This window comes from Scyliorhinus canicula, chromosome 20, assembly GCF_902713615.1.
Source record: "Scyliorhinus canicula chromosome 20, sScyCan1.1, whole genome shotgun sequence".
Classification (NCBI taxonomy): Eukaryota; Metazoa; Chordata; class Chondrichthyes; order Carcharhiniformes; family Scyliorhinidae; genus Scyliorhinus; species Scyliorhinus canicula.
In genome coordinates this window covers 84,228,632-84,246,057 of record NC_052165.1, presented here as the reverse complement: position 1 = coordinate 84,246,057, position 17,426 = coordinate 84,228,632, and the positions used below count along the sequence as shown (strand labels likewise).

At 48.4% G+C, this 17,426-nt stretch overlaps 1 protein-coding gene across 1 annotated transcript in view; it reads left to right on the top strand.

The window, feature by feature from the left end:
• LOC119955298 (lysine-specific demethylase 7B-like) overlaps window positions 1-17,426 on the top strand; it is a 316,061-nt gene that overhangs the window by 17,341 nt on the left and 281,294 nt on the right. The window contains exon 2 of the mRNA XM_038781379.1: window positions 16,918-16,928. Within this exon, the coding sequence (XP_038637307.1) occupies window positions 16,918-16,928 (11 nt within the window). The remainder of the gene's footprint in view (window positions 1-16,917; window positions 16,929-17,426) is intronic.

Here is a 17,426-nt window from a genome sequence, read left to right as displayed (position 1 = left end):
GGTCTTGACCTATCCACCTGCAGCTCCAGTACGCAATTGTAATAACTCCCCATGATCAACTGATGCATGCCCAGGTCTGAAATTGCTCCCAGCAATCCCTGCTCAAATCCTACTTTGTTCCAACTCTGTGCATAAACAATCACTAGCACCACTGGCGTCCCCTCTAACACTCGCCTGCTATCACTTATCTCCCCCAGGATCCCGCACTTCCTTGGTCACTACAACCCCCGTCCTTTTGCTCAGCAGGATGGCGACTTTGAATCGAACCCCAAGTGGAATACCTGAACCGCCCATCCCTTTCTCAATCTAACCTGATCCTTCATCCGCAGGTGTATATCCTGTAGAAAGACCACCCCCTGCCTTCAAGCTCTTAAAGTGCACAAAGATCCAAGACCTCTTCACTGGCCCGTTCAGCCCCCGTATGTTCCAAGTTACGAAACGTACCGGAGGCTTGTGCCTCCACTCCTCTCTATTGTCCGCCATCGTTCCCTTCCATAAGACATAGGAGCAGAATTAGGCCACTCGGCCCATCGAGTCTGTTTCGCTGCTCAAGCATGGCTGATATTTTCTCATCTCTCATTCCCCTGCCTTCTTCTCATAACCCCTGATCCCCGTATTAATCAAGAACCTATCTATCTCTGTCTTAAAGACACTCAGTGATTTGGCCTCCACAGCCTTTTGTGGCAAAAAGTTCCACAGATTTACCACTCCTCATCTCTGTTTTAAAGGATTGTCCCTTTGGCCTGAATGGTGTCCTCTGGTTCTAGTTTTTCTTACTCGTGGAAACATTCTCTCCAAGTCCACTCTATCCAGGACTCGCAGAATCCTGTAAGTTTCAATAAGATCCCCTCTTATCTTTCAAAACTCTCAATGATTACAGACCTTGGGTCCTCAACCGCTCCTCATAAAACAAGCTCTTCATTCCAGGGAACATTCTTGTGAACCTCCTCAGGACCCTCTCCAAGGCCAACTTTCTTAGATACGGGGCCCAAAACTGCTCGCAATACTCTAAATGGGGTCTGCCCAGAGCCTTATACAGCCTCAGAAGTACATCCCTGCACTTGTATTCTAGCCTTCTCGACAGGAATGCTAACATTGTATTTGCCTACCTAACTGCTGACTGAACCTGCACGTTAACTTAAGAGAATCGTGAACAAGTTCTCCCAAGCCTCTTTGTGCTGCTGATTTCCTTAGCATTTCCCCATTTAGAAAATAATCTTTGCCGAAATTCCTTCTTCCAAAGTGCATAACCTCGCATTTATCCACATTGGATTCCATCTGCCACTTCTTTGCCTATTCTCCTAGCCTGTCTAAGTCCTTCTGCAGTCTGCCTGTTTCCTCATTACTTCCTGTCCTCTACAGATCTTTGTATCATCTGCAAACTTAGCTACAGTGCCTTCAGTTCCTTCCTCCAGATCATTAATGTATATATTGTGAAAAGTTGTGGTCCCAGCACAGACCCCTGAGGCACACCACTAGTCACCGGCTGCCATCCTGAAAAAGACCCCATTATCCCACTTTCTGCCTTCTGCCAGTCAGCCAATCCTATATCCGTGCCAGGATCTTACCCTTAACACCATGGGCTCTTGACTTATTGAACAGTCTCTTCTGCGGCACCTTGTCAAAGGCCTTATGGAAATCGAAATATATCATGTCCAATGGTTCTCCTTTGTCTAACGTCCTTCCACTGAAACTATGAGTTCATCCAACCTCTCGTACTCTCCAGACCAGGCAATGTCCTGTTAAACTCTTCTGTATCCTTCCGAAGCATCTACAACCCTCTGGTAGTGTGGCAACCAGAATTATATACGATATTGTACGCAACATGCTGTCCCCTTGCCTCTGTCCTCATTTCTCTTTTTCTATTTTGTCTCTACTCTGAGATATACCATATCTTTCCACATTGATCCATTGCCTCCACTCTATGGTTTGCAACCCTCTTTGGCCCTAGTTATACAGTTCTTAAGAACACTGTTCCCAGTTCACGTACAGAAGATCCAAACGGTACAGATTTCGCTTTTCCCAGTGCCACGAATCAGAACCCACTTCTCCCACACTAGTCTTTGAACTATGCATTCATGTCTAATTTTTGCACACAAATCTGGTAATGATCAGAGATTAAGACTGCCGAGGTTAGAACAAAGAACAAAGAAAAATTAAAGCACAGGAACAGGCCCTTCGGCCCTCCAAGCCTGCGCCGATCCAGATCCTCTATCTGAAACTGTCGCCTATTTTCTAAGGATCTGTATCCCCCTGCTCCCTGCCTATTCATGTATCTGTCTAGATACATCTTAAATGCGCTTCTACCACCTCCGCCGGCAATGTGTTCCAGGCACCCACCACACTCTGTGTAAAGAACTTTCCACGCATATCTCCCTTAAACTTTTCCCCTCTCATCTTGAACTTGTGACTCAGAGTAATTGAGTCCCCCATTCTGGGGGGGGGGGGAAAGCTTCTTGCTATCCACCCTGTGATACCTCTCATGACTTTGTAGAACTTAATGAGGTCCCCCCTCAACCTCCGTCTTTCTAATGAAAATAATCCTAATCTACTCAACCTCTCTTCATAGCTAGCGCCCTCCATACCAGGCAACATCCTGGTGAACCTCCTCTGCACCTTCTCCAAAGCATCCATATCCTTTTGGTAATATGGCAACCAGAACTGGCACGCAGTATTCCAAATGTGGCCAAACCAAAGTCTTATACAACTGTAACATGACCTGCCAACTCTTGTACGCAATACCCCTTCCGATGAAGGAAAGCATGCCGTATGCCTTCTAGACCACTCTATCGACCTGCGTGGCCACCTTCAGGGTGAAATGGACCTGAACACCATGTACATCTCTGTACATCAATATCCCCAGGGTTTTTTCATTTACTGGATAATTCGCTCTTGAATTGGATCTTGCAAAATGCATCATCTCGCATTTGCCCGGATTGTACTCCATCTGCCATTTCTCTGCCCAACTCTCCAATCTATCTATATCTGCTGTGTTTCTCTGACAGTCCTCCTCACTATCTGCAACTTCACCAATCTTAGTGTCATCTGCAAACTTGCTAATCAGACCACCTATACCTTCCTCCAGATCATTTATGTATATTAGAAACAACAGTGGTCCCAGCATGGATCCCTGTGGAACACCACTGGTCACAGTTCTCCATTTTGAGAAACTCCCTTCCACTACTACTCTCTGTCTCCTGCTGCCCAGCCAGTTCTTTATCCATCTAGCTAGTACACCCTGGACCCCATGAGACTTTACTTTCTCCATCAGCCTTCCATGGAGAACCTTATCAAATGCCTTACTAAAGTCCATGATATGACATCTACAGCCCTTCCCTCATCAATCAACTTTGTCACCTCCTCAAAGAATTCTATTAAATTGGTGAGACATGACCTCCCCTGCACAAAACCATGTTGCATATCACTGATGAGCCCATTTTCTTCCAAATGGGAATAGATCCTATCCCTCAGTTTCTCTCCAGCAGCTTCCCTACCACTGACGTCAGGCTCACCGGTCTATAATTATCTGGATTATCCCTGCTACCTTTCTTAAAAAAGGCGACAACATTAGCAATTCTCCAGTCCTCCGGTAGCTCACCCGTGTTTTAGGATGCTGCAAAGATATCTGTTGAGGCCCAGCTATTTCCTCTCTCACTTCCCTCAGTAACCTGGGATAGATCCCATCCGGACCTGGGGACCTGTCCACCTTGATGTCTTTTAGAATACCCAACACATCCTCCTTATGCTGACTTGACCTAGAGTAATCAAACATCTATCCCTAACCTTAACATCCATGTCCCTCTCCTCGGTGAATACCGATGCAAAGCACTCATTAAGAATCTCACCCATTTTCTCTGACTCCATGCATAACTTTCCTCCTTTGTCCTTGAGTGGGCCAACCCTTTCTCAGTTACCCTCTTTCTCCTTGTATATGAATAAAAGCTTTGGTATTTTCCTTAACCTGTTTGCTAAAGATATTTCATGACCCTTTTTAGCTCTCTTGATTACTCGTTTCAGATTGGTCCTACATAGAACATAGAACATAGAACGATACAGCGCAGTACAGGCCCTTCGGCCCACGATGTTGCACCGACATGGGAAGTCAAAAACTAAAGGCCATCTAACCTACACTATGCCATTATCATCCATATGCTTATCCAATAAACTTTTAAATGCCCTCAATGTTGGCGAGTTCACTACTGTTGCAGGTAGGGCATTCCACGGCCTCACCACTCTTCGCGTAAAAAACCTACCTCTGACCTCTGTCCTATATCTATTACCCCTCAATTTAAGGCTATGTCCCCTCGTGCTAGCCACCATCCGTGGAGAAGGCTCTCACTGTCCACCCTATCTAAGCCTCTGATCATTTTATATGCCTCTATTAAGTCACCTCTTAACCTTCTCTCTAACGAAAACAACCTCAAGTCCATCAGCCTTTCCTCATAAGATTTTCCCTCCATACCAGGCACATCCTGGTAAATCTCCTCTGCACCTGTTCCAAAGCTTCCACGTCCTTCCTATAATGAGACGACCAGAACATAGAACATAGAACATAGAACAGTACAGCACAGAACAGGCCCTTCGGCCCTCGATGTTGTGCCGAACAATGATCACCCTACTTTAAACCCACGTAACCCGTATACCCGTAACCCAACAATCCCCCCATTAACCTTACACTACGGGCAATTTTAGCATGGCCAATCCACCTAACCCGCACATCTTCGGACTGTGGGAGGAAACCGGCGCACCCGGAGGCAACCCACGCGCACACGGGGAGGATGTGCAGACTCCACACAGACAGTGACCCAGCCGGGAATCGAACCTGGGACCCTGGAGCTGTGAAGCATTGATGCTAACCACCATGCTACCGTGAGGGCCCCAGAACTGTACGCAATACTCCAAATGCGGCCATACCAGAGTTTTGTACAGCTGCAACATGACCTCATGGCTCCGAAACTCAATCTCTCTACCAATAAAGGCCAACCACCATAGGCCTTCTTCACAACCCTATCAACCGGGTGGCAACTTTCAGGGATCTATGTACATGGACACCGAGATCCCTCTGCTCATCCATACTGCTAAGAATTTTACCATTAGCCAAATATTCCGCATTCCTGTTCTTTCCAAAGTGAATCACCTCACACTTCTCTACATTAAACTCCATTTGCCACCTCTCAGCCCAGCTCTGCAGCTTATCTATGTCCCTCTGTAACCTGCAACATCCTTCCACATTGTCTACAACTCCACCGACTTTAGTGTCGTCTGCAAATGTACTCACCCAACCTTCTGTGCCCGCCTCTAGGTCATTTATAAAAATGACAAACTGCAACGGCCCCAGAACAGATCTAAATTTATTGGATAAGCATATGGATGATAAGGGCATAGTGTAGGTTAGATGGCCTTTAGATTTTTTCCATGTCGGTGCAACATCGAGGGCCGAAGGGCCTGTACTGCGCTGTATCGTTCTATGTTCTATGTTCTATCTTTTATAATCCTCTCCAAGACTTTACCCACCACAGACGTGAGGCTCACCGGCCTATAGTTACCGGGGTTATCTCTATTCCCCTTCTTGAACAAAGGGTCCACATTTGCTATCCTCCAGTCTGGCACTATTCCTGTAGCCAATGATGACATAAAAATCAAAGCCAAAGGCTCAGCAATCTCTTCCCTGGCTTCCCAGAGAATCCTAGGATAAATCCCATCAGGCCCCGGGGACTTACCTATTTTCACCTTGTCCAGAATTGCCAACATTCTCCTCCACAACATTATCTTTTCCTGAGTGAATACTGACGAAAAGTATTCATTTAGTATCTCGCTTATCTCCTCAGCCTCCACCCACAACCTCCCACCACTGTCCTTGACTGGCCCTACTCTTACCCTAGTCATTCTTTTATTCCTGACATACCTATAGAAAGCTTTTAGGTTTTCCTTGATCCTACCTGCCAAAGACTTCTCATGTCCTCCTTGCTCGTCTTAGCTCCTCTTTAGATCCTTCCTCGCTTCCTTGTAACTATCAAGCGCCCCAACTGAAACTTCACGCCTCATCTTCACATAGGCCTCCTTCTTCCTCTTAACAGAGATTCCACTTTTGGTAAACCACGGTTCCCTCGCTCGACCCCTTCCTCCCTGCCTGACTGGTACGTACTTATCAAGAACATGCAATAGCTGTTCCTTGAACAAGCTCCACATATCCAGTGTGCCCAACCCTTGCAGCCTACTTCTCCAACCTACACATCCTAAGTCATGTCTAATGGCATCATAATTGCCCTTCCCCCAGCTATAACTCTTGCCCTGGGGGTATACTTATCCCTTTCCATCACTAACGTAAAGGTCACCGAATTGTGGTCACTGTTTCCAAAGTGCTCACCTACCTCCAGATCTAACACCTGGCCTGGTTCATTACCCAATACCAAATCCAATGTGGCCTCGCCTCTTGTTGGCCTGTCAACATATTGTGTCAGGAAACCCTCCTGCACACATTGTACAAAGAACGACCCATCTAATGTACTCGAACTATATCTTTTCCAGTCAATATTTGGAAAGTTAAAGTCTCCCATAACAACTACCCTGTTACTTTCGCTCTTTTCCAGAATCATCTTTGCCATCCTTTTCTCTACATCCCTAGAACTATTAGGTGGCCTATAGAAAACTCCCAACAGGTACATACAAAATGATCAGAGGGTTAGATAGGGTGGACAGCGAGAGCCTTCTCCCGCGGATGGAGGTGGCTAGCACGAGGGGACATAGCCTTAAATTGAGGGGTAATAGATATAGGACAGAGGTCAGAGGTGGGTTTTTTACGCAAAGAGTGGTGAGGCCGTGGAATGCCCTACCTGCAACAGTAGTGAACTCGCCAACATTGAGGGCATTAAAAAATTTATTGGATAAGCATATGGATGATAAGGGCATAGTGTAGGTTAGATGGCCTTTAGTTTTTTTTCCCATGTCGGTGCAACATCGAGGGCCGAAGGGCCTGTACTGCGCTGTATCGTTCTATGTTCTAGGGTGACCTCTCCTTTCCTGTTTCTAACCTCAGCCCATACTACCTCGGAAGAAGAGTCCCCATCTAGCATCCTTTCCGCCACCGTAATACTGTCCTTGACTAGCAGCGCCACACCTCCCCATCTTTTGCCCCCTTCTCTGAGCTTACTAAAACACCTAAACCCGGAACCTGCAACAACCATTCCTGCCCCTGCTCTATCCATGTCTCTGAAATGGCCACAACATCGAAGTCCAGGTACCAACCCATGCTGCCAGTTCCCCTACCTTATTTCGAATATACCTGGCATTGAAGTAGACACACTTCAAACCACCTACCTGAACACGGCACCCTCCTGTGAAGTCATATCTGTGCTCCTGACCTCTATACTCTCTATCTCCCGTACCCCAAAACTACAATCCAGGTTCCCATGCCCCTGCTGAATTAGTTTAAACCCCCCCAAAGAGCACTAACAAATCTCCCCCCAGGATATTGGTGCCCCTCAGGTTCAGATGTAGACCATCCTGTCTATAGAGGTCCCACCTTCCCCAGAAAGAGCCCCAGTTATCCAGAAATCTGAATCCCTCCCGCCTGCACCATCCCTGTAGCCACGTGTTTAATTGCTCTCTCTCCCTATTCCTCATCTCACTATCACGTGGCACGGGCAACAACCCAGAGATAACAACTCTGTTTGTTCTCGCTCTGAGCTTCCATCCTAGCTCCCTAAAGGCCTGCCTAACATCCCCTACATTCCCGATATTCTTCCAAAGCTTTGTCTGTCTTCAGTCGCCTAGACCTTATGTATGCTTCCTTTTTCCTCTTAGCTCGTCTCACAATTTCACCTGTCATCCATGGTTCTCTAATCTTACCATTTCCATCCCTCATTTTCAAAGGGACATGTCTGTCCTGCACTCTAATCAACGTCTCTTTAAAAGCCTCCCACATATCAAATGTGGATTTACCTTCAAACAGCTGCTTCCAATCCACATTCCCCAGCTCCTGCCGAATTTTGGTATAGTTGGCCTTCCCCCAATTTAGCACTCTTCCTTTAGGACCACTCTCATCTTTGTCCATGAGTATTCTAAAACTTATGGAATTGTGATCATAATTCCCAAAGTAATCCCCGACTGAAACTTCAACCACCTGGCCGGGCTCATTCCCCAACACCTGGATGCTCCTTACAAATTCTGCTCCATCTAGACCTCTGACACTAAGTGTATCCCAGTCAATGTTGGGAAAATTAAAATCCCCTATCACCACCACCCTGCTGCTCGTACATCTTTCCATAATCTGTTTCCATATTTGTACCTCTATCTCACGCTCGCTGTTGGGACGTCTGTCGTACAGCACCAACATTGTTATCGCACCCTTCCTATTTCTGAGCTCTGCCCATATCGCCTCACTGCTCGAGTCCTCCTAGTGCCCTCCTTCAGCACAGCGCTGTGATATTCTCTGACCAGTAATGCAACTCCTCCACCCCTTTTACCTCCCTCTCTATCCCCGCCTGAAGCATCGATGTCCTGGGCTATTTAGTTGCCAATCATGCCCTTCCCTAAATCAAGTCTCAGTAATAGCAATAACATCATACTCCCAGGTACTAATCTAAGCCCTAAGTTCATCTGCCTTACCTACTACACTTCTTGCATTAAAACAAATGCACTTCAGACCACCAGTCCCTTTGCATTTATCGTCTGTTCCCTGCCTACTCTTCCCCTTAGTCACGCTGACTTCATGACCTACTTCCTTACAGTAAGAAGTCTTACAACACCAGGTTAAAGTCCAACATGTTTGTTTCAAACACTAGCTTTCAGAGCACTCCGGTAATGAAGAGGTATGTTCCAGAAACATATATATAGACAAATTCAAGATGCCAGACAATGCTCAGAATGCGAGCATTTGCAGGTAATTAAATCTTACAGATCCAAAGGTAGGGGTAACCCCAAGTTAAAGAGGTGTGAATTGTCTCTAGCAGGACAGTTGGTAGGATTTCGCAAGCCCAGACCAGATGGTGGGGGATGAATGTAATGTGACATGAATCCCAGGTCCCGATTGAGGCTGACTCGTGTGCGGAACTTGGCTATAAGTTTTTGCTCGGCGATTCTGCGTTGTCACCCGTCCTAAAGGCCGCCTTGGAGAACGCTTACCCGGAGACCAGAGGCTGAATGCCCTTGACTGCTGATGTGTTCCCCGACTGGAAGGGAACATTCCTGCCTGGTGATTGTCGCGCTGTCCGTTCATTCATTGTCGCAGCGTCTCCATGGTCTCGCCAATGTATCACGTTTCGGGACATCCTTTCCTGCGCGAAGTGGGTAGACAACTTTGGCCGAGTCGCACGAGTATGTAGAGTAACTGGTGGGTGTGTGTTCTCCGCGTGTAATGGTGGTATCCATGTCGATGATCTGGCCAGATGGTGGGAGATGAATGTAATGCATCTCCACATCATAGTTCCTTACAGGTTTTAGGTTCTGATAACTAAGTTAGTGCCGCTCCTCATGCACTATGCAGAACTTGACACCTTCGTAGTGGGTCGGATTTCAAACAATGACGAGACAGAGTACAGGAATGAGATAGAGAATGTGGTGAACTGGTGTACAATGCCAATAATCTCTCCCTCAATGTCAACAAAACGCGTCATCGACTTCCGGAAGTGTAGAGGAATATGCCCTGTCTACATTAATGGGAACGAAGTAGAAAGGGTCGAGAGCTTCAAATTTTAAGGTGTCCAGATGACCAACAGCCCTGTCCTGGTCTCCCACCCCCCCCCCCCCCCCCCCCCCCCCCCCCCCCCCCCCCCCCCCCCCCCCCCCCCCCCCCCCCCATGCCGACACTATCGTTAAGAAAAACCCACCAACGACTACTTCTCATAAGACTAAGGAAATTTGGCAAGTCAGCTACATCTCACCAACTTTTAAAGATGCACCATTGAAAGCATTCTTTCTGGCTGTATCGCAGCTTGGTATGGTTCCTGCTCTGCCAAGACCATAGGAGACAACGAAAGGTTGTCAATGTAGCCCAGTCCATCACGCAAACCAGACTCCCATCTATTTACTGTCTACAATTCCCGCTGCCTTGGAAAGGCAACCAACATAATTAAGGACCTAACGCACCCTGTCAGGAAAAAGAACAAAAGTTGAGATCACATACCAACAGACTCAAGAACAGCTGCCCTCAGACTTTTGAATGGACCTACATCGTATTAAGTTGATCTTTTCTCTACACGCTCGTTATGACTGTAACATTATTCTGTAGCTCTCCTTCCTTCACCATGTATGGTATGTGTTGTCTGTATAGCATGCAAGAAACAATACTTTTCACTGTATACTAATACATGTGACAATTGTCACGGGAATGTCACTTTAAGAAATGTTTGTCTTCTCAAGTGGCTGCAGTGATGTCATTGTGTGGTTGGAGTTGGGCTCTGGCTCTGCTTTTTACTTTCATTTTGAGGTGGAAGCTGTTTGTGGCCCTGAGTTCTACTTTCGGTTTTCAGTTGGGGAGCTGCATCCAAACCAAGAAAGTGTATTTGGTCTCTGCATGCTAAAGAATGTCTCCAGATCATGTGATAATTTCAGAGTAATACCTGTTTCTGTAAGGAATGCAAACCTACTGTTTTTGTAGGAAAAGGGTGTTGTGGATGTTGGGAAAGTTACGAAGGGAATTCCGGTTGCAGCTATGAAGGTGTAAGTCGCACATAGAACATAACAGCGCAGTACGGGCCCTTCGGCCCTCGATGTTGCGCCGACCTGTGAAACCATCTGAAGCCTATCTGACCTACACTATTCCATTTTTATCCATATCTCTATCCAGTGACCACTTAAATGCCCTTAAAGAAGGCGAGTCTACTACCGTTGCAGGCAGGGCGTTCCACACCCCTACTACTCTGAGTAAAGAAACTGACTCTGACATCTGTCCTATATCTACCACCTCTCAATTTAAAGCCATGTCCCCTCGTGTTGGTCATCACCATCCGAGGAAAAATACTCTCACTGTCCACCCTATCTAACCCTCTGACTATCTTATATGTCTTTATATTAAGTCACCTCTCAGCCTTCTCCTCTCTAACGAAAACAACCTCAAGTCCCTGAGCCTTTCCTCGTAAGACCTTCCCTCCATACCAGGCAACATCTTAGTAAATCTCTGAACCCTTTCCAAAGCTTCCACATCCTTCCTATAATGTGGTGACCAGAACTGCACGCAGTACTCCAGGAGCGACCGCACCAGAGTTATGTACAGCTGCAGCATGACCTTGTGGCTCCGAAACTCAATCCCCCTACTGATAAAGGCTAGCACACCATATGCCTTCTTAACAGCCCTATCAACCTGGGTGGCAACTTTCCGGGATTTATGTTCCTGGATGCCGAGATCTCTCTGTTCATCTACACTACCAAGAATCTTGCCATTAGCCCAGTACTCTGCATTCCTGTTACTCCTTCCAAAGTGAACCACCTCACACTTTTCCGCATTAAACTCCATCTGCCACCTCTCAGCCCAGCTCTGCAGCTTATCTATGTCCCTCTATATCCTATAACATCCTTCAGCACTATCCACAACTCCACCAACTTCATGTCATCTGCAAATTTACTAACCCACTTCTACACCCTCTTCCAGGTCATTTATAAAAATGACAAACAGCAGTGGCCCCAAAACAGATCCTTGCGGTACACCACTAGTAACTGAACTCCAGGATGAACATTTGCCATCAACCACCACCCTCTGTCTTCTTTCAGCTAGCCAATTACTGATCCAAACCGCTAAATCACCTTCAATCCCATACTTCCTTATTTTCTGCAATAGCCTACCGTGTGGAACCTTATCAAACGCCTTACTGAAATCCATATACACCACATCAACCGCTTTACCCTCATCCACCTGTTTGGTCACCTTCTCAAAAAAACTCAATAAGGTTTGTGAGGCATGACTACCCTTCACAAAACCGTGTTGACTATCGCTAATCAACTTGTTCTTTTCAAGATGATTATAAACCCTATTATAACCTTTTCCAACATTTTACCCACAACCGAAGTAAGGCTCACAGGTCTATAATTACCAGGGTTGTCTCTACTCCCCTTCTTGAACAAGGGTCAACATTTGCTATCCTCCAGTCTTCCGACACTATTCCTGTCGACAAAGACGACATAAAGATCAAGGACAAAGGCTCTGCAATCTCCTCCCTGGCTTCCCAGAGAATCCTAGGATAAATCCCATCTGGCCCAGGGGACTTGTCTATTTTTACACTTAGTGGCTCCCGCTCGGGTTGGACTTTTGGACCTTTTCCCCCGATTTTTTTTATGGGACTTGATTTGAAAAATCGATCACAGAGGCAATTGTATACTTGATTCCCACATCGGTGCATGGAGAGGAGAACTAGAAGTGCTCGCAATGGCAGAAACAGAAGGACAGAGAAGACTTGGGCTGAAGCCGCACAGGAGTAAGCATGGCGGAGGACCGGACCTCTGGCTTGTCGACCCAGCGGTCAACGGAGCAGTTGATGCAAGTTATCCAGGAGGGCTCCGCCAAGCAGAAGCGGGACTGCTTGGACCCGATTTAAGGAGTCAAATGCGCGGTTGGAGCTTAGATTGGATGCCCAAGATCAGGCAATCCAGGAAGTAGAAAAGCCGCTGGCTGACCAGGAGGAACATCAAACAGCGGTGGAGTTGGAGGTGGGGATGTTGAGAGACCAGGAGAAAAGGCTCCTGGAGAAGGTGGAGGACCTAGAGCAGAGGTCCTGCCGGCAGAACCTGAGAATGTTAGGCTCCCGGAGGGTCTGAAGAAGCGGACGCTGGTGCATAAATAGTGGCCATGTTCGCGAAGCTGCTGGGGGATGGGGCATTCCCCGACTTGGAGGTTGGCAGTGCTCACAGAGCGCTCGCGAGGAGCGTATTTTACGATGGGCCAAGCAGACACGGAGCTGTAAATGGGACAACAATATCCTGCGGTTCTATCAGGACCTGAGTGTGGAGGTGGCCAGGAGAAGAGCGGGGTTTAACCAGATCAGGTCGACCTTTTTCAAGAAAAAGGTCAAGTTCGGGTTGTTGTATCCGTCCTGCCTCTGGGTCACATTTGAGGAGCAACATTTCTATTTTGAGTTGCCTGAGGCAGCGCTAGACTTCGCGAAAAGGAAAGGACTGGGTTGGACTGAGAACTTTGAACTTGCTGCAACGTGAGTTGAGTAGGGTGATCATTGCTCGGCACAACATCGAGGGCCGAAGGCCTGTTCTGTGCTGTACTGTTCTAAATTCTAAACGTTTATGGTTTAAAAACAAAAGGTTTTCTTGTTTTTTTGTTTTGTGAACGTTATTGTAATGCCTTCTGTATTGAATCTGGGCCAGTTGCAGAGCTGAGTGAGTTAAAGTTTGCATTTGCACTGTTGGGGGATGGAGGGTTTTTGGTTCAGATGCTGGATCTTTTGCTTGATATTTTCTTTGTTCAACTTGGGTGCTGTTTTTCTCTGTCAGGCAATTGTTGGATTGTTTTTTCATTTTCAATATGTATGTATGAGCAGGAGTGGGGAGTGACACAATCGGTGGTAAAATATCTGGTGCCAGGGGCGAGGGCCACACGTGATAAAGTGTACTCCCGGATGAGTTCTTTATTCTGAGCAGGGCTCTTACTGACCAGGGGTGGTGGACACAGGGTACTCGGGGATCACAATCTCAGGCCATGCCCCGCACTGGGTTGGACCTACAGGTTAGTAAAGGCAGTAACCAGCGCCCGCACTGGAGGTTAGACGTGGGGCTTTTAGCGGAGGAGGAGGTGTGGGCGTTTGAGGAAATGTATTCAGAATTACCTGGAGGTCAATGACACAGGGGAAATTTCGGCAGCGGTGATCTGGGAAGCATTGAAGGCGGTGGTTAGAGGGGAGTGATCGATACGGGCCCACAGGGAGAAGGTAGACAGGGCAGAGACGGACCGACTGGTAAAGGAGATACTACAGATCGATAGGAGGTATGCAGAGACCCCAGAGGCAGGGCTTTTAAGGGAACTGCGGAGGCTACAGACGGAGTTTGGATTCTTAACCACAGGGAGGGCGGGTAGAGCAGCTGAGAAAGGTGATGGGGGTGATTATGAGCATGGAGAGAAGGCCAGCAGAATGCTTGCACAGCAGCTTAGAAAGAGGGAGGAGGCAGCCAGGGCAAGAGGGAAAGTGAAGGATGGAGACAGGATCCTGGTGGGAGAGTCAGCAGGGGTGAGTAAGGCGTTTAAGGAGTTTTATATTGGCTGTATCGGTCGGAACCCCCCACCGGGGCCGGAGGGATGAGGCATTTCCTTGGGGGGCTGAATTTCCCGAAGGTGGCCGGGCTGGGGGCCCCGATTGGGATTGTAGAATAGCGGAGGGGCTGAAGGCCATGCGTCAGGTAAAGCCCCGGGCGCCGGGTGGTACCTAGTGGGAGTTATAATAAAACGTTCTCTGGGTATTGGGGCCCTGTTGATGAGGACCCTTACTGAGCCAGGGAGAGAAGGGTGCTTCCCCTGACGATGTCACAGGCCATGATTCCGCTGATCCTGAAGCGGCACAAGGACCCGGAGCTGTGTGGTCCTAGAGGCCGATATCCCTATTGAATGTGGAGGGAGGAGGGGGAGGGTGAGGAGGGGAGGGGAGGCGGGGGAGGGGAGAGGGGAGGGAGGGGGGGATGGGCGGAGGGGGAGGGGAGGGGGGGAGGGGAGGAGGGGGGAGGGGAGGAGGGGGGAGGGACGGGAGGAGGGGGAGGAGGGGGAGGGGAGGAGGGGGAGGGGAGGAGGGGGGGGGGGAGGGGGAGGGGAGGAGAGGGGAGGAGAGGAGAGGAGAGGAGAGGAGAGGAGAGGAGAGGAGAGGAGAGGAGAGGAGAGGAGAGGAGGGGAGGAGGGGAGGGGGGGGGGGGGAGGAGTGGAACACAGAGCCTCATTTTACGCAGATGGACCTCCTGTATATATTGGACCCAGTAGAGGGGATGGAAGAATCATGAGGATTCTGGGGAATTTTGCCGGTTTTTGGGGTACAAACGAAATATGGGGAAAAGTGAGATGTTTGCGATCCAGGCAAGGGGACAGGAGAGGCGACTGGAGGAACTGCCGTGTAGATTGGTAGGCGGAAGCTTATGTATCTAGGCATCCAAGTGGCGCGGAATGGGAACAGTTGCACAAACTTAATCTGGCTCCGACTAGTAGACCAATGAAGGACGATTTCTGAAGGTGGGACGTGTTTCCGTTGTCAGTGGCTGGGAGGGCCAGATGGTGAAGATGACGGTCCTTCCGAGATTCTTGTTGTGTTCCAGAGTCGCCCCATCTTTATTCCGCTGGTCCTATTTTAAACGGGTTAACAAAGTAATTACGGCTTTGTATGGGTGGGCAGGGACCCCGCGAGTAAAAAAGGCGATGTTTGAGTGGAGCCGGGGGAGAGGGCTGGCTGGTGCTGCCAACTTCAGTAACTATTATTGGGTGGCAAATATAGCCATGATTCGGGGGAGGGTCGGCATGGGAGCATATGGAGGCTGCCTCATGTAAGGGCCAAGCTTGGGGGTGTTGATAACGGTGCCTCTGCTGTTCCTGCTGGCACAGTACTCCACCAGCCCCGTGGTGGTGGCGACCCTGAGAGTCTGGGGGCAATGGAGGAAGCATGTGGGAGCATCGGTCTGGTTTCCAATCTGTATAATCACCGGTTTGCCCTGGAAGGATGGATGGGTGGGGGGGGGGGGGGGGGGGGGGGGTTCGGAGATGGCAGAGGGCAGGAATTGAGAGGATGGGGATATGTTTATAGAGGGGAGCTTTCCTAGCTTGAGGGAGCTGGAGAAGAAATTGGGATTGGTGAGGGGAAACAATTTGGGTATCTGCAGGTGCGGGACTTCCTATGTAGGCAGGTCTCAACCTTCCCGCTGCTACCACCAAGGGGGATACAGGACAGGGTAGTTTCCAGAATGTGGGTGGAGAAGGGAAAGTATCTGACATCTATAAGGTACTCATGGGGTCAGAGGGCACGCAGACTGAGGAGCTGAAGCGCAAGTGTGAAGAGGAGTTAGGAGGAGAGATAGAGGATGGTCTCTGGGCGGATGCATTGAGTAGAGTCAACGTGTCCACAACGCCAGGCTCAGCCTGATACTGTTTAAGGTCGTTCACTGGGCTCACATGACAGTGGCCCTGATGAGCAGGTACTTTGGGGTAAAAGATAGGTGGGGGGGGGGGGGGGGGGGGGGGGGGGGGAGCGGGGAGCGAATCTTGTCCACATGTTTTGGACATGCCCAAAACTCAGGGGTTTGCAGATGTCATGTCCACGGTTTTAAAAACAAGGATTGCACAGAGTCCGGAGGTGGTGATTTTTGGGGTGTTGCAAGATCCGGGAATCCAGGAGGAGAAAGAGGCAGACGTTCTGGCCTTTGATTCCCTGGCAGACCGAAGACGGATACTATTAGCTTGGAGGGACTCAAAGCCCCGAAGTCGGAGACCTGGCTATCAGACATGGCTATCTTTCTCGTTTGGAGAAAATCAAGTTCGCTTTGAAAGGGTCACTGTTAGGGTTCGCCTGGATGGTGGCAACCGTTCGTCGGCTTCTTTGCGGAAAAATTAATATTCAGCAGAAAGGAGTTGTGGGGGGGGGGGGGGGGGGTTAGTTTTGCTTAGTGTATGGGGTTAATAAAGGTGGGACCTGTAAGGGAGGAAACCGGCTTTTTGCACTATGTTTATAGATTCATGTACATGTTTATTTTGTTGTTGTAAAACCAAAAATACAGTAATAAAATGTTTATTAAAAAAAGAGGAAAGTTACTAAGAGTATAGAGTACTGTATCTTGGGGGAGGATGGGCATTTGTGTTGGTAGTTAATAAGATGTTTACTGTGTGTTTATAAAATGTTAACTGGATTCATAGAATAAACATTCTTACCTCCATTCACATGGGGATGAATGATGAGTGGAATGTCAGGGGAGATGACGAAGCGTGTGTGAGTTGGGGTAGTGTGGTCCATGCAGCATTGTGAGGGGTATCTGAGGGGAGAGTGGTGAGAAGACCAGAAGCACTTGGATAAAAGCAAATTACTGCAGATGCTGGAACCTGAAACAAAAACAGAAAATACTGGAAATCTCAACAGATCTGACACCATCTGTGGAGAGAAAAGGCAGCTGAAGTTTAGAGTTGGGATGACTCCAGAAGCTCTTACCCTGGCAGCATGAGGAGATCATTAATTTTATTGACACTGAACCTCTGTCCTCTTGTGGAGGCTGTTGGCACTCACCATCTCCCATGCCAGGTTGGTGACCATACTGGAGGCCCCCTCCCCCAGCCTTCGGGTAGATTGTTGCCCTTCTCACCTCAACAGCATCCAACAATCGTGTGAGGGCTGCCTTTGTGGAGCTGGTGTCTTGGCTGCCATCTTTCTGGCTTGACTTGAGCAAGTTGTCTAAATGATTGAACTGCTCAGATGACCCCCGGGGGGAGTGAATCAGATGCATCACGCCACTGCCGTGGAGTTTTTCACCTG